At 40.2% G+C, this 23,550-nt stretch overlaps 1 protein-coding gene across 1 annotated transcript; it reads left to right on the top strand.

Annotated features, from left to right (window-relative positions):
- The first annotated feature begins 351 nt into the window (after window positions 1-351).
- Window positions 352-19,713, top strand: LOC124292557 (uracil-DNA glycosylase-like). Its single transcript, XM_046729697.1, has 5 exons — window positions 352-367; window positions 2,993-3,180; window positions 7,142-7,189; window positions 7,659-7,831; window positions 17,271-19,713. Exons 1-5 carry the CDS (start codon window positions 352-354, stop codon window positions 17,545-17,547), a joined length of 702 nt encoding a protein of 233 aa, XP_046585653.1. The 3' UTR covers window positions 17,548-19,713.
- The last annotated feature ends 3,837 nt before the right edge of the window (window positions 19,714-23,550 follow it).

Here is a 23,550-nt window from a genome sequence, read left to right as displayed (position 1 = left end):
ACTCATTGATTATTTAATTCCTAAATTCTAGTAAGTCTTATTAATAAACTGTGTTTTGTAGGCAAATATTCAGGAGTACTACAGAAACACCCATGGAACTGTCATGGTGACAGCAATAATCTAATATTATATGAAGCATTGAAAACTCACCAGCAAATCCTTTGAAAACAGCTGTTGAAAGAGCAGGGGTGGTCAGTCAGTCTAGATTGGGAACGTAAGTCTCCATACAATCTTTTTAATTGCCTAAAAATGTATGAATTTTTTTTTGTAAACAAACAACGAGGTATGGAACACGTGTGTTACTTTTTTAGGAAGGGAAACCCCTTCGCGTCACAGGTCACGCGATTCAAAATGGCGCTGCTGGTATGTGAGTGATCGACTGAGTTGTTTGAAGGCTTGTCATTATTTATTTTTAGATATTTTGATAACGAAAATAGGGCGCACGTGTAGGTTTAAGTACAAAGAAGTCATTCATATAAGTTTTTCGTGGGCAAGAATGGTAACGAGTGCGCGAAAGTGCGACAAAGGATTTCCACCATTGAGGTTTACAGTTTCCAGGTGTTAAGTAGGTCGCAGTGATCCGGAATACCCTTACGTACTGTACACAATTAAAGACACAAGGGGATAGGTCGAGCACGAACAACCGCATTGTCCATAATAAGCTCTATTTTTATCATTCCATTTTTCAACTCACCTTTGATGGGATTTTACACAGGTGCATGGTTAGAGAGCCCTATAGGCACTCAGTAATCTGTTCTTGCAGGATACTTGCGTTTATATAGATCAGAATAATTAATTGTATAGTCTCTCCACTACTGCCCAAAGTGTGGCTGAGCACTTCATATCAAATGTGAGTGAATTGAATTTTGAAAAGGGCCGAAGCATCTTCCGTTGATGGGGTAATGGTTTTTGGTCAAAATATCTGACCATCGATCAGAAGATCTGTGGTTCGAAGCCCATCACAATACAGGACAGGAATCTATTGTTGCCATCCAATCAAGCATGCCCTTATGACAATCAAGCTAATCATCGGTAAACGTTACATCTTTAATATTGATAATAATAATAATAATAATACGGTGATGGTGAGCATGATAAACGGCCTTCCATGGATGCCAATGAAAGGTTCTGGAAACAGTTGTGGTCTATACCCGGCGACTGTAACCTTAGGCACCATGGGTCCGTGATTATGACCATGCAATGCATGAGAAAGTAAATAGGTCGTTTGTCTGTTACATCTCACCAGATTGCCTGAAAAGTGTCATCAAAAAGTCAAAATCTAATACAGCTCCAGGGCCTGATGGCATTCGAAACCGGTATTGGAAACTGTTCCCCTGTGTCCAAACACCATTACTACACTGTTTCAATTCTCTTGTGGACACAGGTGATGTTCCTCCATGGTTCTGCAAAGGCCGCATAATACTCCTTCCCAAGAAAGGAGACTTGACTGATCCCAAAAACTTCCGCCCTATCACATGTTTGAATACACAATACAAAATATTCACAGGGTGTTTGACAAACCTCGTGTCATCTTACTGCTCTTCCAATGATATAATTTACAGAGAGCAGAAGGGGGCGAGAAAGGGATGTTGGGGGTGCAAGGATCAACTTCTTGTACAAAAAAAACTCTCCATGTGCTTGATTGACTACAAAAAAGGAAACGACTCTGTTCCTCACGAATGGATTCTGAAGTCTCTTCATTGTAAAGACCTCCCTGAGCGACTACTTGATTTACTCAAGTCTTTAATGAGTTGCTGATCGACTCAACTTGAGATGTACTCGCAAGGGCAGGTGCAGACTTCGGAATCTATTCCAATCAGAAGGGGAATTTTCCAGGGGGACTCCTTTAGTCCTTTGCTTTTTTGTTTGTCTCTAAATCCTTTGAGCTTTCTGCTCAACAGAGATGAGGGTTACCATCCCGGACCCCCAACACCTCTTACTCATCTCCTTTACATGGATGACATCGTCTGATAACAGAGCCCACCACCCTCGTTCCTCTCTTAACCGTTTATACATGCCAATCAATTCTGGAGGTTGGGGTTTGATTAATGTGGAGGCTCTTCATGATAGAATTTTATTGTGTACTTTTGCACATATTTATTTATCGGATGATCCTCTAGTGATGCATGTGAAGACTCATGATGAAAGCAAGGAATTCCACAGCTATTTTAAGCGTGCCAAGGTTGTTGGACAGAATCTGAAATTTGAGGTTGATTTTGTTAATGGCGATGTACTGCTGGACGGTACAGTGATGGGAGTAAACCAGGTGAAGTCCTTCACCAAGTCTGCCCAGAGTCGGTCTTTTGTGGAGAAGCTTTCTGAGAAGCCATTGCATCGTGTGTACATGCAGTGTGTTGAACAGAATAGCAATCCCACCGACTCCTTCGCCTGGATGAAGTCGGCTGGTCTTAAATGTGAAACTGAGGGCTTTCTTTTTGCTGCTCAGGGCCAGTCACTTCCCATTCGCAATCGCCTAAATGTGATTCTTAAAGAAAATATCAATATGAAATGTCTACTTTACTTCGATGGGCATCGAAGTAGACCAACCACTGTTTTGTTCCCTAGTGTATGTTTATGTATGTCCTGGTAGCCCAAGTGTGTTGATGAATGCTCATGATGTTAATCACTGGATTGTATAGTCCAGACATAATTCTTTACATTTTTAGCAGGAATATTTCTGAGTGTGTTGTTAAACAAACAAACAAACCTGGACCAAAAGGTTGACATTTTAGATTTAAAAAGCGTGTGTTTTTAAAAGTGCCCTTGATTAATTCTGGACGGAATAGGTCCCCTGTTGATGTAATGTGACCCTGACCACACAATACCTGCCATCAGGCATAGTTGAAATATTTAAAGCAGATTTATTTCCTCTCAAATGTACGCAGTAATATCATGGAAGTATTGAAAACTGAAATCTTTCTTAGGATGTTAAACATGTGCAAAATATGTTAAATTGCCACATTCTAATGTTTTCCTTGTTTCCTTGTGAAAGCAGCATCGTTTGATCTGAAGTCCCTTCTAACGGAACGCAGCTGGACACAAGCGTTACAGGAAGTGTTCAGAGAGAAGTATTTTAAAGACCTCCAGGAAAGTCTGGGGCAAGATTATTCAGGAGCAAAGCAGATCTTTCCTCCAAAAGAAAAGATTTTTAATGCTTTTAACCTGACCCCAATTGACAAGGTAAACATTTTTGTGAAAGTGTGAAGTGAGGTCACAGATCTGAATCTGTAAATGCGTCAGATTTTTGTAACTAAAACTTTCATTGATAATCTGAAAATGTTTTGAAAAATTTGTGGTTAAATTGTTTTTTACTATGTACTGTAAAGTCCATAATATTTAACAGAATAACAGAAGTTTATCGTATTTCAAGGCCATGAGGCCTAGAGTACAGTTTAAGATGTAAAACTGTGACATACCATTTTACAAGAGCTGTAATCTTTGAATATACAATGCCATTAAGAAAGTGGTCAAATGCAACACATGTTCTATTAGGGACAACGCCCTCAAGGCAAAGCACAGACTCCCGCACCCTGCCGGGCCGAGTCACACCCAGGACCCGAGCCCACACCCTCAGAGTCGGGCACCAAATAGCCAGCACACAAAGTTCGCCGCCTACGCGGTGGCTGGACAGGCTGGCGGGCGGCCCTGTGCGCCAGCGACCAGGTGTCCGAGTTCGAGAGTGCGGGCCCACATGAACAGCTATCCTGGGCAGGTCAAACATAGGACACATATCCACACACACGCCACACACACAAAAAGAGAACTCTATCCATTTAGGTGCGGGCCCGAATCCCGGATATGTCCCAACTCAACAAAACACCAGAGCCCGAACCCAATCATGAAAGCCTAATCCCAAACACAACATATGATACTCTGTAATCTTGATTTGAATAGTTTGTACAGGTAGGTGGCTAAGCGGAGCAACTGAATACTGTCTGTTGTTGATAACCAGGTAATGAAGTATGGATGGCTATAATAACACATAGGAAGATAATATACCCGAATGTAAGCGTACTATGGACATATAAAAAGAATATTAAATTAGTCTTCTTGACCTGTTCTGCAGTACGGGCATAATAAATCAGCAGGGTTACAATTGTGAACATGTTTGTATTTAGTAACTTTATAATTATTTGAACAACATCTGAACTTAGTCAAAGCCCTTCTTAATTGTACAGATTTTAAAGAAGGTAAATATCTTTCAGTATAAAGCTGAGATTTATATATACAATAAGTTGATAAAAGAGTAGAATTACAAATATCTTGATTCCAATGTTGCCTGTACAGGTCTAAGAAACGTTGTTTACATTCTAACATGAATAATTTACTATTTTCATCTTCTTGACAGATCCATACAAGACCAAAGCCGTGAGGAAATAAGAAAAGTCTAACTGTTGATGCCCAGTTTATATATGTAGTCTATGTCATCGTGTTGCTTCATAAGTAAATAACAATGTTTTACATATGTATTACAATTCATAGCGCTTATCTTTAACCAAAAGCATATAGCTCTTAGCTGTTGATGAATAAACAAGGAATGGCGTCCACATTCGCCCAAATATTGCTGGGAGCGGCGTAAAACTAAACTTACTAACTCACATTCGCCCAAAGTTGACAAGTTGCTTGTTCGGTAACTAACCTTTAGAAAGAATTTACAAAATTTAGTGTGGATAATTTCTAAAACTTCCCTTTGTTTTGTTCCCGAAATTTCTGAACCGAACATTAAAATTGGCTGAATTTTCTTATAAACATATCCTATAAAACTTACATCATCAGCAAATAAAAGCAGACAAGATTTTTCAATACAACTATCTACAAAAATACTTCATGGGTCCGTTTGAACAATAGTTGAAGCTAATTCTTCAATATACATCGCAAACAAAACTGGTGACAACGTACACCCTAGTCAAACACCTCGAGAAGATGAGAACATTTCTGTAAACCAACATGGCGTACATCTCACATACGCGTTTCCATTACGATAAATACTTTCTAAGAGTTTATATTATTTACCATGAATTCCTTTTCTAAGAACCTGAATGAGAAGCCTGCCTCTATCGACCTGATCAAATGCCTTTTTGAATTCTATGAAAATAAAAAAAAGTTTCCCTTGTTTTTTTCTGAGATTCTTATGCGCTAATGTAATTAAGATTAACATGTTGTCTACAGTCGAATACCATCTCTGAAGCCAGCTTGTGCTTCCGATACCGCCGAGTGCAGTTTTAACCAAAACTGTAATCTTGTATTAATAATTGAGGTGAATACTTTGCCTAACATATCAAGCAAAGTAATCCCTCTATAATTGTCCGGGTCGGAGATAGAATGTCAACAATAGCTTTTGTCGCCTCGGTTGGGATGCCATCCAGTCCAAGAGATTTACCATTTTTTAAGTTCTTAATATATCTTTATATTTTCTCTTCAGTTATAGAGTCGGAAAGAACATCGTTACTTTCTGCACGATTCTCACAAACCGATGCATTGTGGTCTGATAAATACTCTTGTACATGTTTTTGTCAAAAGGGTTTTCTAAGTCAACGTCAGCATTTAACAGAGTTTTGAAGTAACTGTAACAATTATCTGCAGATATGTCACAGTCGGCAGATTTTTCCCACACACCATAAAGATTTCAACAGTCTCCAAAAAGCTTTACAGTCTTTGTTTTTAGCAGCTCCCGTTACGGCATTTACCACTTTACGATCATATTCTTTCTTCTTTTGTTTACGAATTGCCTGAGAATAATGTTTACATTCAATATACTTCTTACAATCATCAACACAATCAGATTTTCTAAAAATATTCAAGAGTTTATGCTTATCACACATTCCACTTTGGCTGAACTGGGCGACTGCAATTTTGTTTATTAAAGTCTTTCTTACTTTTAAAGTCTAAGTCATTGAGAGAAGAAACAAATAATTGTTGCAAATAATATACACACTTAGTGACATCATCAGAGTTTTCTTCAAAGAAGTCCTAGCATGATTTAAGGCTGTGCTCTATGGACAGTGTATAGGGCACGCTGTTGTAGTCCCACACGAAGCGATCACAAGTGATGGTCGGCGTCCGTGTTGCAGGTGCTTCGTGTAATGTCGATTTCCGTTGGCCCAGAAAACACGGGACGTAATGGAATATGTCTGTTGACATTACACAGTAATCAGTTACACTGTTACCTTGTGCACCAACAAACGTGAATTCACCAACTTTGTCCCCTTCCGATCCTCCGTTGGTGTCATGGAAATCAATTTTGAGCATAAATCCAGAAATTGTTTGTCGTAGTGTTTGACAACTAAATACTGGGATGGTCTTTCGATATTAAAGAGTCAAGCAGTATATCCTTATCATTGTCAAATATAATGTAATTCTGTAATGTTCTAGAGTTAAAATCGGGTTCGATCCCCGACCGCGTGATACCAAAACCCGTTAAAATATGGTACTTGTTGGTCCCTGCTTGGCGCTCGGCATTAATGGGTACAACAAGGACTGGTCGGCTCGGAGTCAGTATAATGTGTCTGAGTGGGGTATTCATGCTTCACTGCGGCATGGTATCTCAGTGGGCTAGCACTATAAAGCCAGCTTAAATCTGGGCTAGTACAAGCAGCCGCGCATACACATACACACGCATGCACGTCGTCATATGATCGAAATATTTTCTCAAACACGACGTTACACCCAATTTCAGCTCACCTCACCTACAGTTAAAACCAACTTTCAATATAGAATTGCGGTTATTGTACTCATTCAGCATCTAATATCAGTGCATTTCTAGATTTCCTGTGCATATAGGGCGAAATGTCCTCTTTAATATCAACAGTAATACACCACTATATCTCCGTAGTTGTGATGTTTTATCTCGGATACGCTGCAAACAGTAATTATAACCTGGTATTAGATCGGCAAAATCATCCCATAATATTTGACATCTATACATAAAGTAAAGTGACTCCATATTTTCTTTTGTATGTGATCGATCCTTTATATCGATCCATATATTTATAATATATTTCTGATTTCCTGATCGTATATTTGTTGTTTGTTGTTTTACGCTGTACTCAGCAATATTCCAGCTTCGTGGTGGCCATCTGTAAATAATCAACACACTGGTACCGTTCTTAATGGCATGTTGACAGTGGGTGTTGCTTTTCAGGTGAAGGTTGTGATCCTTGGAGAAGAGCCGTACTGCAATAAATGGGAGGTGAGAAACTCAAATAGTTATTGGGGGAGTTGGGATAACTTCCACTCCTCAAGCAGAAACAAGATAGATATCAGATTTTGTTTGAGTAGCGTTCTTGGTTTCATGCAGAAAACCAACGAGTTATTTGCAGACACACAACCTCAGGGAGTAATTTGGAGAGTTGTGGTAGCGGTCACTTCGTCTCACACAGCCCCAGGGAGTTATCGGGGAGTTGGGGATAATAACACTTCATCATTGTGTTGTGAGATAGTTTGTACTGAACCATATTATTCCCCTTCTATCCTGCACTGCACGTGATGCAGATCCTCTTAATGAAGCAAGTCTGGAGTTATGTATTTGCAGATACTAAGCGCAAGCCAAAGTATTGAGACATTACCAGAATGGTCTAAGGAAGGTAACTGTGTAGTAACTTGGGATCTGGTGCTAACCGTTTTCGATATTTTGAAACCATGGGTTTTTTCTTTTTTAGGCGGACGGGCTGGCATTCTCGACGCCTAAAGGGCCACCTTTTCCCCCATCTCTAGACAACATATTCAAGGAGTTGGAAAAAGACATCCAAGGGTTCAAGAGGCCTGCTGTCGGAAGTCTAGAGAAATGGGCAGCAGAAGGAGTGTTTCTTCTCAATGCTAAGCTCACTGTGGAGTAAGTTTGTCATATAATGTTTGCATGATACAGGGTTGACTGACTTGAATGACCATATGATTCGGTTTGTCTGTCATCAGCATTGTCCATAAATATTTTTCAGTTGAAAATTATATATATTTGGCATCTTCTCCAAAATAGCTTGGAAGTTTGTTTGTATACAGTTAGTTGCCTCTTATAAAAAGCATGAGTTGCCGAAGGCCAAATCTTACCCCGATTTTCATGTGTGTCAATGCTCTTTTCAAAGCGTCAGTACCCCAGTATATCGGGGTCAGATTTGGTCTTCAGCAACTCATGCTTTTTGTAGGAGGCAACTAAACGTGTCAACTGCCCCCCGGACATCTGCCCCCAGACAACTGCCCCCTGGCTATCTGCCCCCAAGTCCATTTATTGTCCCCTCCCCCCCTCTCCCGGGACAGCTGCCCCCTGGGTTAATTGCCCACCGGACAACGGCCCCCCATCATATCAAAAACACACAAAACTAAACGTAATAGTTTTAATAGTTTAATTTAAAGCACTATGTAATATAACACAACACATATCAATCTGCAGATTCCCTTAGAGCTCATTTTCAGAAAGTTCATAATGTCAATTCACTTAAAAGGACAGATTGTGGGAGATGGCTCTTAAAAATTCCAAAATGTCTATAAAGTTGTATTTCTCAACGACACGTACAAGTCTTTTGGCACTGTCACGGTAGGCTTTTCGTTTTGGGGGGTGGTTCCTGACCAGTCACCATCTGACTCATCTGGACTTCGTTCAGTGCCTGTTCTTTTTGTAAGATTCCAATAAATGTCCAGATGTTGGGATGGCTAGCCTGTATGCTGGACTGCAGGTGGTGATGGAACACTTCAACAGCATTGTTTATTTTTGGTAGGTCTGACTCAATTCGGTCGTGAACATTCCATAGGTCGATTTCCTAGCGGCTTATGTTTGTATCTTTGACGTAGTCGATTACTTGCGTGAGGACCTCTAGAAGGTTCTGCTCAAGGGTCTCGAAGGCATCGATGACGTCGGCTTGAGGGACAAAAGCAAGGGCTGCCAACATGCGACTTGAGATGGAGAGCTCTAAATCTTGGGAGTACTGCTACTGAAGTCAAGCAGCTTGAATCCTACGATAAATGTTCTGAGACATGTGGTAGCAGTCACTTGTACTGCAGGACATACTTCACGAATCGCATTAATGGCTGCTTGTTCGAAGTCCACAATCAAATACTCTGGTTTCAAATCTGGATTTCGGGATGATAGCTGTGTGAAAAACTGCTCATATGTTGACTGTCGCTTGTTAGGAAGAAGGCCATACACACAGGGAAGAACACGATCATTGGACAAAGCATGTATGGTGTAAAGTTGATAAAAAAGCTCTGGAATGTACCATCACTTAACCATGTAGAGGACGTTTCGAGGAGGTTTAGATTTCTGGCAGTGGAAAACAATAACAGACGATCTTGCTCAGCACCATTGTCATACAGAAGGAAAGGTTCTCCCTGCAAAGTTTGTGTAAGTTCCTCTGGGACTATCAGATCGGCACTGGTTCTAGATATGGCGTATGGAACTTTTGCAGACTGTTTGTACCTCCTGATACAACAGCGAAGTGTCCTCAAAGGTGGAAGTTGGGAGGAGGAAGCTTCATCTATCGTTGTTACGCTCTGGTGAGAATCTGTTGGGGTGTTTCAAAAGTGTCAACCGTCTTACGTTTAATAGCATTTCTCACTTTAGCCACTTCTGCTTCTCTCAAGTCAGGTGCATGTGTGTGATCATGCAGATGACAAACTACTTCCCCGTCTTTAACCCTAGCCTTAAACTGACTGCGTATTCTCTTAACACATTCAAAAGAGTTAACTCCACTTTGTACCTCTTTCTGGTAACATACAAGAATCCCTCTAAAGATAACTTAACCTTCCCTCTCTGACTTGGAATCCACTCCATGATTGTGAAATGACTGACAGGACACCTTTTGCACAATGCTTATATACTAGCATTATTAGGGGCGATGGGATTAACTAGTCTGTGCATTAGGGGTATGTTGGTCAGTATGGTCATTTGAATGTTTTTATAATGATTTCTTGTGATTTTCAAGATGAAGTGATAGTTTTCAAAGCAATTAATGATTTCTTGTGTCCATCAACCCATCTAGCAAAGGCCACATTACTGTATAACCTTCTCCAAGATTAACTTTCTCCAAGATAAAGAAGAAAGGCACTGTTTGTTGATATAATGTAATTAATGTTTTCTTACTTAAGTTGTTATGTTAATCACAACTCAACACATTGTTTTAATAATTGAATTTAATAAATCCTATCAAGATGGGCGAGGGGGGTCACTTTTAGTTTTGATGGAGGGCAATTCTCCTAGGGGGGCAGTTGAAGAATGAGGACAATTTTTATGGATATACAACTTCTTTATTCTATTTAGGCGACGGTTCGACATGGATTCTAATGTCGTTGTCAAGCGACATCTGCCCTATTTTACCGCCTGCCCTCTTGTTTCATGCTGTGGTACTTGGCGAGTTCTGCCAAGATCAGATGGAACTCTTCCTCCGTGATCTTGTTGTCAGCAAGTGCTGTTGATAGGTGATCATTGATAGTGTTCAACTTGGCTTCGGCTAGAACCCTGATCTCTTCATGCTTTAGCGCTTTGCGTTTCAGCCGACGTGAAATGAATTTGAGAGCTAGTCCTGCCAGCACTGACACCCCGGCTAGTATTTGCAACCTGATGATGACGGGCACGGCCACGATGGTCAACAATAAACCAGCGTTGGTCGCCCTGAGTCCCATGGCACTGTGGTACTTTTTGTGCAATGCGCTTCCGGCATCTCGTTCTTGTTCCAGTTGGCCTTTGATCTCGCTTATTTGTCGCAGACGAAATCCGTCCACGGTTTCTGGTGTTTCAACCACTTCGCCCATGGTGGAATACAATCCCATTTTGTATGGTAATTTAAGTTTTGAAATAATATTCAATTGGTTTTCTATCAATTTCTTGTGCGTATACTTTACGCTTATTTGGCACATATATTTGGATAAATACAATGTATTTAGTGAAATGGGAGATCATAAATCTTGAAAAAACATGATCACCTCGAGGCTTGTGAAGGTGGGTGTTCCTGGTTGTACATAAATAAGGCAATGTTTAAAACGACGATTTCAAGCCCAAGGAATTTTTAACCTAGCCAGAATTTTAACATCTTCTGCAGGGGCAACAAGAAGAAAGACATCAATAAGAAGAACCTTGTACAGCATTTATCCACGTATGTGGGGGTTGATACAGTTTTTAAAAATGGAGAACTAACTCTTTAATTTTTTCTCCCTGGGACGGGTGACTAACACATTTCTTATCCAGTCTCGAGATAATGAATCTGTGTACGACGTCTTTTATTCAGCTACTAAAGTACCGAGTGGAAGGAAGCCCACTGTTTAATGTTTTAGTGACAAAACCCCCTCATCATCCGTGAACGTACGGATGGGTAAGGGTAGTACTGATTATCCAGTTTAATTCGGGCATCATTTCTCATCGTTTGTAAACATGATTTTTTAAGCAAAATGCGTAAAAGATATTTTCCGTACCAGGCTGATCGAATCCTTGCATCTCCCTGAGATCAGAGAGCGCTAGTGCGGTGCATTTTGAGATGCAATGTTTACCCGAAACGTCACCCATCATATATAATTATAGCTTGTACAAAATAGTTTTCAATTGGTTTTCTGAAAGTGTTTCATGTGTGAACTTCAAGTTCATGAGAAGAATATTCGTGGGTAAGAACATTTTATTGCTGGGAATATTCTTCTCCAAGGTGAAATTGACCCTCTCGAGACCATCGAAAACGTTGTGCTTCTTTGTACGTAAATTGCGCAAACGTGATATTGATGTTTTTGAGCCCAACACAGTTTGACTCCCATCATGATTTCAACATCGGATGTCCGCTGTTCTCCGAGAAACACTTTGATGTATAGCGTAGTGGTCGATGGAATTCCTTGTAATGCCTCCGATGTTTCATTGAATTCGGCCACCAGGTGCAAACTTGTGCTGTCTTGGAGGTTCGGTTGACTTGAAAGCATTTGGTCTGCCTTTCTTGGGACGGCGCCCATGAACAGGCTGCGGGTTTGTGACAGGACATAAGCTCCCAGCACAATCCCATTATTGACGACTTTGGTGACGTAATGATCCTTGTTTTCGGCACACACACAGGGACACACGACGTTGATATCGAGCAGCCAGTCGATGTTAGACAAGATCATCGTCCATTGGTTGTCGTCAGTGTAGACATGGTTATATACGGGCTGTTTTCGGAGGTACCCCGTGTCTCGACATCATTTAAATCACGTAGACCAACATCGAATGATACGACCATCACCCATTTGTCATTGTTGTTACAAGCAAGATTGTATAGAGTGTAGTTTATGAGTCCAACAGTCTCGGCATTGTCCAAATCTCCTCGGTTGCTGACGCCGTCACAGTGGGACACTTTGGTGCGTTTGTACATGTTGTTTTTCATTTGCAAGGCATACAGCTTACCTCTGCTTTGGCTCCAAGGTCCGTGATCGCTAGGGTGGCGCATAAAGGAACCTTGTTAAGGATCTAGATCTACTCAACTATGTGTCAACCAGTCAGGCGTTAGACATTTCAAGACGGAAAACCTTCGCTGGCTTTGAGTTCTTGGAGTAGGCTTTGATGTGAGCTATTTTTCTAATGTTTTGTTGATATTTCACAGGCTCAAGCTTTTATATGTTATGACAGTAGATTACCGATTTAACTGTTTATATAATTTCATTTGACTATTTCACCATGCGTTCTTCTTACCCAGTTACTTTCTCAGTTCGATACTTAAAAGCAACGTCATTATTTAGCATTGTCAGGATTTCTAACTGTGATAGAGATATGTCTCTTTCACAAACAAAACTCAATTTCTGTTTCATTGACACCTATGTTTTTGATTGCCTGTCTGCTAATGCCAGTATGCAATACACAACTTCGATCACTGGCCACATGCAATTTGAACATAACACCTATCAGGCTGTACACCATAAACAAAACGCATTGATTTATGATTCTGTCACATTATGTAATTACACAGACAGGCAGGTGTGATACTTGTACACATGACATGTCATGATGTCTGTTGATTGCAAAATGTTATACACAAAAGATAAGCATGTATTTACTAAACCCATCATCTCTATACACACACAAAGAGCCCTGAGCGTATCGGCAAATGAACCAGCCAATGAAAGGAGTTCATTACTCTTAAGTGCACCCCCACCCGTTCTGACTGGGTTCGGTATCCCGGGTGCCTCGTTTCGAGGGAAGTAAACCCAAGTACAAAATATTGCACTTTTTGCAATCGTACGCTTATAATTTTGTTTATTTGTTTTTTTTTCATAATCAGCAATGTATATTATATGTCATGAATGAGTGATAATTGTGTTTTAATTATGTTTTTGTTTGGTTGCATGTGACCTTTAAGTAATTCATAAAGGTAGGTGGGTAACGTTTCTTTTGGCGTTTAGTGTAGACTGTGAACAGAAGGGCACCGAGAACTGATCCCTGGGGAACATCATATAAAAGTGGTGACTTTGATGATTGTACATCTCCAATTTTGAGAGATTGTGTGTGACCTCGCAAATATACTGGCCACATAAAGAAACTGTGCACACAAAAAATATAAATATAGGCACATATTTGTAAATACATAAATACATTTGTGAAAATAGCAAGTATTGGAGACAATCAAACGCTCATGCACGTGCCAGGCGACGTGACCTCATTGACGGTGGCCTAAGGCCTTGCAATGTGTTACTGCACGTGCAGCCCGTACAGATGCACACAACACGTGAAACTCTGAAATTGCTGTCACTGTCGAAAGCTTGATCTTTGGTCATTCAAACGTTCACCAATTCACATGAGAAGTCACATGCACATCATGCTAAGATTAACATCTGCTCAACTTCATGAAGCCATTGGAATGGTTCGAGCAGGAATGAGCCAAAAACAGGTGGCAGCACATTTCCAATGTCATCGTAACACGATATCTGCATGGGTCAGGCGTTATCGAAACAGTAATGCCGTCGCCGACCACCCACGTTCTGGGCGTTCCCGACGTAACGACGCAAAGACAGGACAGGTGGATTCGGGTGACTCATCTCAGATACTGGTTCCAGACAGCAGTGACCACGCCCCAGACCATTTCCCAGGCCTTCAATGCTCATTTGCTAGCCTCTATGCGTCGTCGATGCACTGCTGTGCTTTACGCACATGGTTTTCATACCCGTTATTGACTTTGTGACTTCGTCGTGTGACCCCCTACTCGATTTTGAACTTCTGACGTCATCGTTACGGATATTGTTCATGTTCTTTTGACAATTTCTTGTAGTCCGATACTTCAGCTTATAAAGTGTCTACATCATTTCGTCTTTGCTGTGTTGTATTCCAATTCTGAAGGCATTTTCTGTGTGCACAGTTTCTTTATGTGGCTAGTATATATGAGGAAATCTACTTGAGCGCAGTTCCTGTTATCCCAATGCGATTTTTAATTCGATGCACGAGTAAGGTATGATCTATGGTATCGAATGCGCTGGATAGATCAAGGAGCATGAGTGCTGTCACCTTCTTCAGGCCCATATTGACAAGGATGTCCTTGTGGATTCTCACCAAAGCTGTATCTGTACTGTCAGATATCTTGTAGGCTGACAGGACGAATTTTGCGAGGTGACTTGTCTCAAGATGCGCCTTCAGTTTGTCATGCGTATCGCTAGTACTAACAAATCAAAAGTATGACCATGTTTGTGTGTGGCTATTTTCACGTTGTTGAACATTAGCAGCTGACAGTAGCTGAAGGAAATCCTGTGCAAACTTGTCAGCACTTTTGTCAGCATAAATATTAAAATCACCAGTGATCAGAAGATGCCCACGAGAGACTGCTACTGTTTCAATTAGCTCCGACATTTCAGTAGTGAACATATCATTTGTAAGTTTGTATTTCTTTGATTGTTGTGGTCAATGAGAAGTTTGACTTGTTCACTCTTGATGTTTAAGGTGAGATCACGAACCTCAAATGACTGGAAGGCATGTACACTTAAATTGAAAGCTGTTATGGAGATTTTTATACTATTGCTCAACCGCCACCACAGCTACGCTGTCTGTTTTGTTTAACTATCTCATATCCTTGAGGTACTAATTCAGAAAGCATAGCCTTGTCATTGTCATTCAACCCTGTTCTTGTCACAGCAAATACGTCATAGTCATTCTCAGTAATAAGGCCATGGAGACACAATGATTTGTTTCATACAGACTGAGCATTTTGAAGACCAAACTTAAATGTTTTGGGCAATAATGAGTGTGAGTGTTATCAAGTTATCAGAATTTATACCACCTGAGTTTTGAAGGGCGTCAACCTTGATTTGTGAAGAGGTAATCACTGGAATCTGTCTCCTTGAGCCTCCGCTACAGCCCCGTTAAGTTGCAGCATTTCCAACTCCTAGATGCTTCAGCTTAGCCCACAGTTGTCTGTCCAAGCGACCGTAAGACTTGTCTCTCAGGTTATATAAGTCAGAGTTCATTCTATGTTTGCCACAAGACAGATTATATTATACCTCAGCTTAATCTTGATACCAATCAAGTCTCGTCGGCTGTATACAATGGATGTATCCAAGTCCTTAGTGGACAGCGTTGTAGTGTAGGGTAAGTGGGTTTGTGTCATATGACAAAATGCTTAATAATGTCCACATCATTGAAGTTTTCTCGGCAAAACTTTCTTTGTCAAAATGAAACATATCATCACATGTTTCTGTAGAAAGTTCAGAGTTAGGTATGTGTATAAATATGAAAATATGTGAGAGAAGTAACTTGCTGCCACATGTTGCTACTAAGCACTACAGAACTCCAACAAGAGATAGTTGTATAAGATAAAAGATACATTGAGTGTCCTTCTAGTTGACTCTAGAATAAATGTCTTACTTTTGAAATACATATTTTGCAGAATCCGATTGTCTAAAGGGTTTCTAGGGTCATCCAAGGGAGGCAACTCTCCTTTGTTATGATCCAGTCAACTGGCAAGTCAAAATCAGAAGAATAGAGATTTTCACAATTAGATTGATTCATGTCTTGAATGTCATTGAATATCCTTCAGGTCCATTATGAACACGTTTTGGCAGTACACAGAAACTGTTGAATAATTAGATTTAAGAGAAATGACGTTGCAATGATAACAAAGGGAGGTAACTCCCATTTGTTTACCAACTCAACTGCTACAAACTGTCACATCACTCAGCTTAAATTTCAGCTTTAGATTTGTCTTTAGAACTCACAACAGGCTCTTAGTGATGATCATCAGTGAAGGTAACAAGGTCCACACACCTTAATCCATATTTTGGCACACTTTGTTATTAAGAAGGAAAGTAACAACATATGCTCAGAATACTGTTATAGCAGTTTCAAGTGTTGCCAGTGGCGCAAGAGCAGATAACTCATATATACTTATCCTATCTCACCCGATGGATTCCGACCAACCCTGCTGCATATATTACTACTACTTGCTCCAAGACGAGAATGACTACATAATGGGATTACATGATCAATCAGAGCCAAAGCTGCAGGAGCTACCAGACTGTCCAGATACGGGGAGCAGCAGGGGTGTTCGGGCGGATGCTTCAGAGAGGCCAAAACTTCATTTGCAGTTCGTTTCCACTCAACTGTCGAACATGAGAGAGAGTACAGAACTTAAGATAGGATAAGTGTATATATATATACATACATATATATATATATATACAACTTATAGTTAAAAGTTTCAATATGAAAGTCTATGAAGTCTGTACTAATTGCTTTTGAAGTTCCAAGACACCTTTGGAATTATGTCTTCGCTCACCTCTTTGGCTTGCTGTTTACATCCACTGACCCTATCACAGCAAGTTATTATCTGATCTTTTCATAGCTGATGCAAGCGATTTTGTTCGATTATTCGATCAATCGCGCCATCGCTAGTTATTTATATTGCTGACATATCCGGGCTGGATTTAAGAATTTAGAGAGTGAACTGGTGCAACGTGAAACTGCAAAATGCAACCTCATAATTCTATCAAGTTGCTCCTAGTGCATGTTAATATTTTGCTGCTCAAGGAATACAGACTTCACTTGAATAACAGAACGATGTGGAACTAACCAGAATCAGTGACTACACGGACAGTGACTGAGTGACTGTTACTGCTCATGTCTTGAAATTTTATGAAGTAAGATAAAGTGATCTTTTCAGGCCATGAAAAACCTTGTTATTATGCTCCAAAATCACAAAACCAAAACTCAATCAATAAATATGATTGTATAATTAAGGTGCAGGTGCAACCTGTGTATGTCACGTGCAACAACGTTATTACCTACTGTTGCACTGGGTGCAAGTAGATTTCATTTCTTTATTTTGATCCCTGCATTTCATTACCCTTTTCTGTTTCAGGGCAGGCACTGACTCCCATAAAGACTATGACTGGCAGAAGCTGACTGACCAGGTCATCAAGATCATCAGTGATCAGTGCCCATTTGTCGTTTTCATCCTCTGGGGAAACTTTGCTCAGACAAAGCTCACACTTATTGATGATGAGAAGCACACAATCATTGGGAATAAACACCCCACTTTAGTTAGTATTGAGACCGCAAACTGCAAATGTTTCTCTGAAACTAACGCTGCTTTGGAGGAAAATAGGCACTCTCCAGTAAACTGGTCTCTGGCATAAACTGGCAACAGAAGTAGAGATGCCAACCCTCCCGAATTTATCAGAATCATCCCGAATAATGCATGTCGATTCCGTCATTTTTTAAATTCATTCCGATATATTTCAAAATATAACAAATATATAGATTGTCGTACTTACTGGAGGGCTAGGATAATCTTTGACTATAAATAATGATGATTAAATAAATATAACACTTTATTTACAGACGTTCTCAAATTGTTTACACAAGGCAGTAATCCGGAAGTTGAGTAGGCTGCCTGATAAATTCCGTGTATTGTTTATTTTATTCACTTAACATTCACAAACACTGCTGCAGAGTACTGCAAACCGGTTTCGATTGTATAAGGATCGCTTTGTGCATATATAATTGCATTGAAAAGTTTCGTTCCTTTAGTGCAACAATTTATAGGGAACCCTAATTCCTAATTTTCCCTCTAATGGAGCTCAGATTTCTAATTGCACCACTTTGCGGTTGGCATCTCTGCAGAAGCTGTAGCAGCTGGTCCATGAAGTGAAATGAGCTAGACCCTGTAGTGGTAGTATCCCAAGTTTCCGGTCTTGCAGGGACTGTATCTCAATTATCTGGTCAAGAACTTTCGCAACTGGTCATTGCGTTGTCAGGAGCTGAAGCAGCGTGTTATTACGTTGTCAAGCGCTGTAGCAGCTGGTCGTTACGTTGTCAAAGGCTGTAGCAGCTGGTCATTACGTTGTCAGGAGCTGTAGCAGCTGGTCATTACGTTGTCAAAGGCTGTAGCAGCTGGTCATTACGTTGTCAAGCGCTGTAGCAGCTGGTCGTTACGTTGTCAGGAGCTGTAGCAGCTGGTCATTACGTTGTCAGTAGCTGTAGCAGCTGGTCATTACGTTGTCAAAGGCTGTAGCAGCTGGTCATTACGTTGTCAAGAGCTGTAGCAGCTGGTCGTTACGTTGTCAGGAGCTGTAGCAGCTGGTCATTACGTTGTCAGTAGCTGTAGCAGCTGGTCATTACGTTGTCAAGAGCTGTAGCAGTTGGTCATTACGTTGTCAGTAGCTGTAGCAGCTGGTCATTACGTTGTCGGGAGCTGTAGCAGCTGGTCATTACGTTGTCAGGAGCTGTAGCATCTGTTCATTACGTTGTCAGGAGCTGTAGTAGCTGGTCATTACGTTGTCAGGAGCTGTAGCAGCTGGTCATTACGTTGTCAGGAGCTGTAGTAGCTGGTCGTGGCAGCTGTTGCATCTCGTAATTACAGGCATCAGAGCTGTAGCAGCTGGTCCCCACAGTGACAAAGCTGAGGCAACTGTAGAAGGTGGTCATAACAGTGACAAGAGGTGTAGCTGCTGTAGTAGGTGGTCCCTACAGTGACAAGGGCTATAGCAGCTGTAGTAGGTGGTCATAACAGCGACGAGCTGTGAGAATTGTAGTAGATGGTCATAACAGTGACAAGAGCTGTAACAGCTGTAGTAGGTAGTCATAGCAGTGACAAGAGCTGGGAGAGCTGTAGCAGCTGGGCCCTACAGTGACAAGAGCTATGCATGTGGTAGTTTGTAGCTCTCTTCTGAACAGAAGTCCGTCATTGACAGTTTGTTTGAGAGAGAACATCAGCAAAAGCCAGTAGCTTGATAGTATCGCTTGCTTCAACCATGAATCAACATTGTCATTTGTGTTGGTGTGTGAGCATGGTTCAGTGTCTCTTTTAACCATATTCCACCAATAGAAGGGGAATCCCAGCTATTGTCGAGAATGTGTCGAGGCTCTTCATTGAGTGGAAGTATAGTACCCTGTATTACCGAGGACGCATCCAGTGCCGTTCACTTCTAAACCAATGCTGCTACATGAAACTGTCCATACAGAGGTCATTGTTGTTTTCAAACAGTTTTACATGAGACCAACTTTGTCATTGTTCTTAGAATCCCAGATTATTGTAATCATTACTTTAAAGCTAGTATAGCTATTTTTATGCATTATCTTGTAAATGTAACAAGTTTTGTCACTAATTTAATCTAATATTTATTTGTTACACCTCTCTTGTTAATATAGCAATTTTTTTATCATTGTTTGTAAACTGATAACTGTAGTTATTTTCACACATGTTGTTTTGGTGTAACATTAACCGCATATATTATCAGACTATAATTTTGGTTGTAATTCTTCCCCATGTTTTTTATTATTCAATAAAGCACTTTGCGACAGTTTTGTATGTGTCATTCTATAAAACTTTAGGTCATGTACCTCACTGGTGCAAATTACTGCTTGACCAGATTGCTGAACATCAGCTCTTCAAATAGCTGGATACCAGTAAAGATCTGGGTTACAATTGGTCTTCAGTAGCCAATGTTTGTCGTAAGAAGCAACTAACGGGATCTGGCTCCCTGACTTGGTTGACACATGTCATCATATCTCAGTTACGTAGATTAATGCTCATAATAATGATCACTGGCCAGCACTGGATTATTTACAAACCATATACATGTGGCTGGAATATTGCTGATTTGAGGTTAAAAAGAATGAAACAAACAAACGAAACAGCTTGAAGGGAGAAGGTAAGATGTGGACTCGGGCTAATCGATCTGCATAATTTAAAGAAAGAAAAAGTTAAAACTTTTTTGTGTTCATATGCATGAGAATTAGGCTGTTGTAAGTTCAATAATGATATACGCTTGTTTTGGATATTTGTTATAGTTCTGAATGTATATAAGGTGCCTAAATTTGTCTTTTTGCTGATTTTTGTTTTTCGGAAGTGTTTTTGCAAGTCTTGTGGTAAAGCAGTTCGGATGTATGTCAAACATATTTGCTTAAGAGCTTTATTTGCTGTTCTTTTTAACCATGAAGTAAGACAACTTGCCCTGTTTTTGCAAGACTAGAGGTATATCGTTATATCAATCAGGAATAATTTTGAAAGGTATTATGACTGTAGAAAGGTTAGTTAACATTGTCAGTTATATGGTGACACTTCATGATAGGTTGGTTCCAAGTTGTGTCACCTAAAGATTTGATAGTTCCAGTACACAAAACAGAGCCCTTATCATATACATTGCAGACATTGACACAGACTTACCATTTCATTCCCACCAGGTACTCATTCCCTGCTGGGCCGCCAGAGGCATATATGGAACAAAAAATCTTCGTTAGAGAAAGGAGAGTTCCCATATATGTGTTTCGGAGTTAGGCAGGACCAAAGTCCTAGCATCCCTAATGTGTCAAGCTTGCCAAACGCTGTCACGCAAGTGATACAAATCTTTCGCTTTACAACCCACGAGGAGCTGGGCAAGAATTGGTTTTCAGCAACCCATGCATGTCAAAAGAGGCAACCGAGGGGATCTGTGGTCAGGCTTGTGGACTTGTTTTACATTTGACTTACGCTTAGTCATTGAACATTTATAATTTTGACAGTAACAAATAATCCCATTTGAATTGAAAAGGAGCCCCAGTGTGATTGGAGATAAACCCAGACCAGTGGAAATCTAGATTTTCCTCATTTAGGGCATTAGCATTGGAGGAAGGGGAAATGATGTGGTTCAGGGACTTTGAGACAGCCTAGGTTGATACCCGACATTGTATCCCAGTTGTGTAGATTGATGCTCGAGATGTAATTGTGTAGATGATCACCTGATTGTCTGGTCCAGACTCGATTACGTACAGACCGCTTCAATAAAGCAATAATTCACCCGTAGCATAGGGTGCTGACTAAACCAGAAACAGTTAAGGTATTTGTATTGGTGAATCAATACAGCAAGGTCATAGTCTGATACGAAGGTCATGGTACAATATCTATCACAATAGATGGGCCACGCAGGGGTTCAAAAATCCCATCGTCCGACGCCCGGGACAAGTCAGTTTTAATTTCGGGCAATCAAATAATGGTACCTTACTTGTCCGTGGGCTACTAGATAATTTCCACTTATGGTTTCAAGCTGCAAATAAACTTGGATTAAATTTCATATCTGCTCAAAATGTAGCTTTAAAGTTTTGCAATGATAATAAAGTAGAGTTATCTTTCTTTGCTATTTATCACTTTTCAATAAATAGTCCAGTAACCCCCGCTTGACATTAACATCAAATACCATGTTGATTTCTTCTTTCATAATTACATCATCATGATTATGTCATAAAATCAGGGCAAGTGGAAAATTGTCAGGACAAGTTACTTTCTTAAAGTCCCTTGACCTGTGGCAAGTTGCTTTTTAAAAAAAATATGAACCTCTGTCATGGTATGATGCGTATTATGTTTCATAATTCATGATTACTTCTCTGCTGAAACTATTTCGAAGCAGGTTCAAATGACAAGCGGCAGATATTGTTGGTGGTGATGCTTTTTACAACACGTTGCAATGGCTTACAAAAACCCTGGACCCTTTTTGTAGCAAGAGTCCTATGGTGTATCAATACTGAAAAAAATATTGGTTTGTATCTGCGCTTGAAAACTAACGATGCACAAGTGAAGTGATAGTTTCCCCATAGTTCCTGGCACATACAAGCGATGCAGCTTCCTGTTTTCATTTAAGGCACCTCAGACTGGGACCCCTGGGACACCGGGACCCCTGGGACCCCTGGACACCTGGGACACCTAAAGCTTCACTGCATTCCAACACCTCTAAAACCACCATTATTATGTTTCTTCTTTCTTTGTTGTTTATCGTCGCTCTCAGCAGTCTTCCAGCTGAAAGGAGGCGGTCTGTAATTAATCAAGTCGTCGCCTGAAAACCAGAGTGTTCCAAGTCCACTTTTTAAAAAAAATTAGTTATGACTATTTTACTAAAGCTGAGGTATTATTCTATCTTCTGATAAAGTTTCAGAAGAAAATATGCACTAGAAGTGTCATTTTTAGATTTTAAAATTGTTTTATCTCCACAAAATCAGGGGTTTTGTACGGACCATACTGTTCTAAGTGATGGACCAATCACTGATGAGTTTTGAATCACATGACCTGGAGATAGAACAATCTGGTATTGACAATACGGATTAAGTCATGTGGACATGGTGAGTACACTTTTATTGATTTTTGCACAAAAATGACACAATGCAAACTTAGAATTAAAACCAAGTGATTATTTAATACTTCAAGACAACACATAAATCAATTTGTCGTGTTTTTAAAGTTCTGTTGATGAAAAATTCTTCTTAAAATGAATGTTGGAGATAGAACACTTTGGATCTGAGACAGTCGTGAATGTATCATGCACATTCCATTTGTGTTATAAAGGATATGGAACAATTACCGTTCTAATTCAATTTCATTAATTTTGATATAAATTTTAAATTTTGATCCATTTCTTTTCAGAATCAAGCGGCTCCTCTACTGTTTCTCCCAGATGAAATCCTTCTCCTCATCCTGTCATTTGTACCAGTTACTGATCTGGCATGTAATGTTAGCAAAACCTGCAAGCATCTAAGGAAACTTTTAAAGGAAAATAAGACCCTATGGAAGGACATTTCATTTCCTTGTGACACACATCTAACTTTTGGGCAAGTTCACAAAATCTTGAGCACATCATATTATTTTGAGAGCCTTGATGTTGGTGATGTGACTGTTCATGGATGCCCTGCTGCGATAGATTACACATTTACCGTAGGACTATTAAGAGCTGAAAGACTCTTATGGCTTAACTTGAGAGGTTTGCAGATATCAAGTCTGTCATTTCTTGTGAGTCTGTCTAATTTGGAACTGCTTTGCCTTGAAAAGTGCAAAAACCTAATTGACGAAGATTTTCAGGTTATCAGGTCATGTTGGAGGCTTGAGCATTTAAATGTCAGCCACACCTGCATACAGCCCTCTACACTTGTAGACATTTTCAAGGGAACAAAGAGATGTTTTAACTTGGAAGCCACTGGTGTGACGTTCACATTGAATGATTGTCTGGACTTGATGTGCGAAGCCCATGAGTCCTTGATGTTCTTTGATCTCACTTTAGATGAAAGAGTTTCACTCCAGGAGTTCCAAGACTTTGTCACTGACGAATTTGTTGACTGCAGAATTAGAATAAGGCCTGAATGATTTAAACATCATGTCTACCATATTTGAATTAGAC

This window comes from Haliotis rubra, unplaced genomic scaffold (genome assembly GCF_003918875.1).
Source record: "Haliotis rubra isolate DU_JTF1 unplaced genomic scaffold, ASM391887v1 Scf1138, whole genome shotgun sequence".
In the NCBI taxonomy this organism is placed as follows: Eukaryota; Metazoa; Mollusca; class Gastropoda; order Lepetellida; family Haliotidae; genus Haliotis; species Haliotis rubra.
Note: the sequence above shows the minus strand (reverse complement) of the source record. Positions and strands in the feature narration are given on the sequence as shown.

What these genes read in the sequence shown, in the direction of transcription:
- LOC124292557 (XM_046729697.1), top strand. An exon ending in ACCTGACCCCAATTGACAAG is followed by an intron (nt 3,181 to 7,141) that starts GTAAACATTTTT and finishes GTTGCTTTTCAG; the next exon opens with GTGAAGGTTGTGATCCTTGG. An exon ending in CGTACTGCAATAAATGGGAG is followed by an intron (nt 7,190 to 7,658) that starts GTGAGAAACTCA and finishes TTTCTTTTTTAG; the next exon opens with GCGGACGGGCTGGCATTCTC.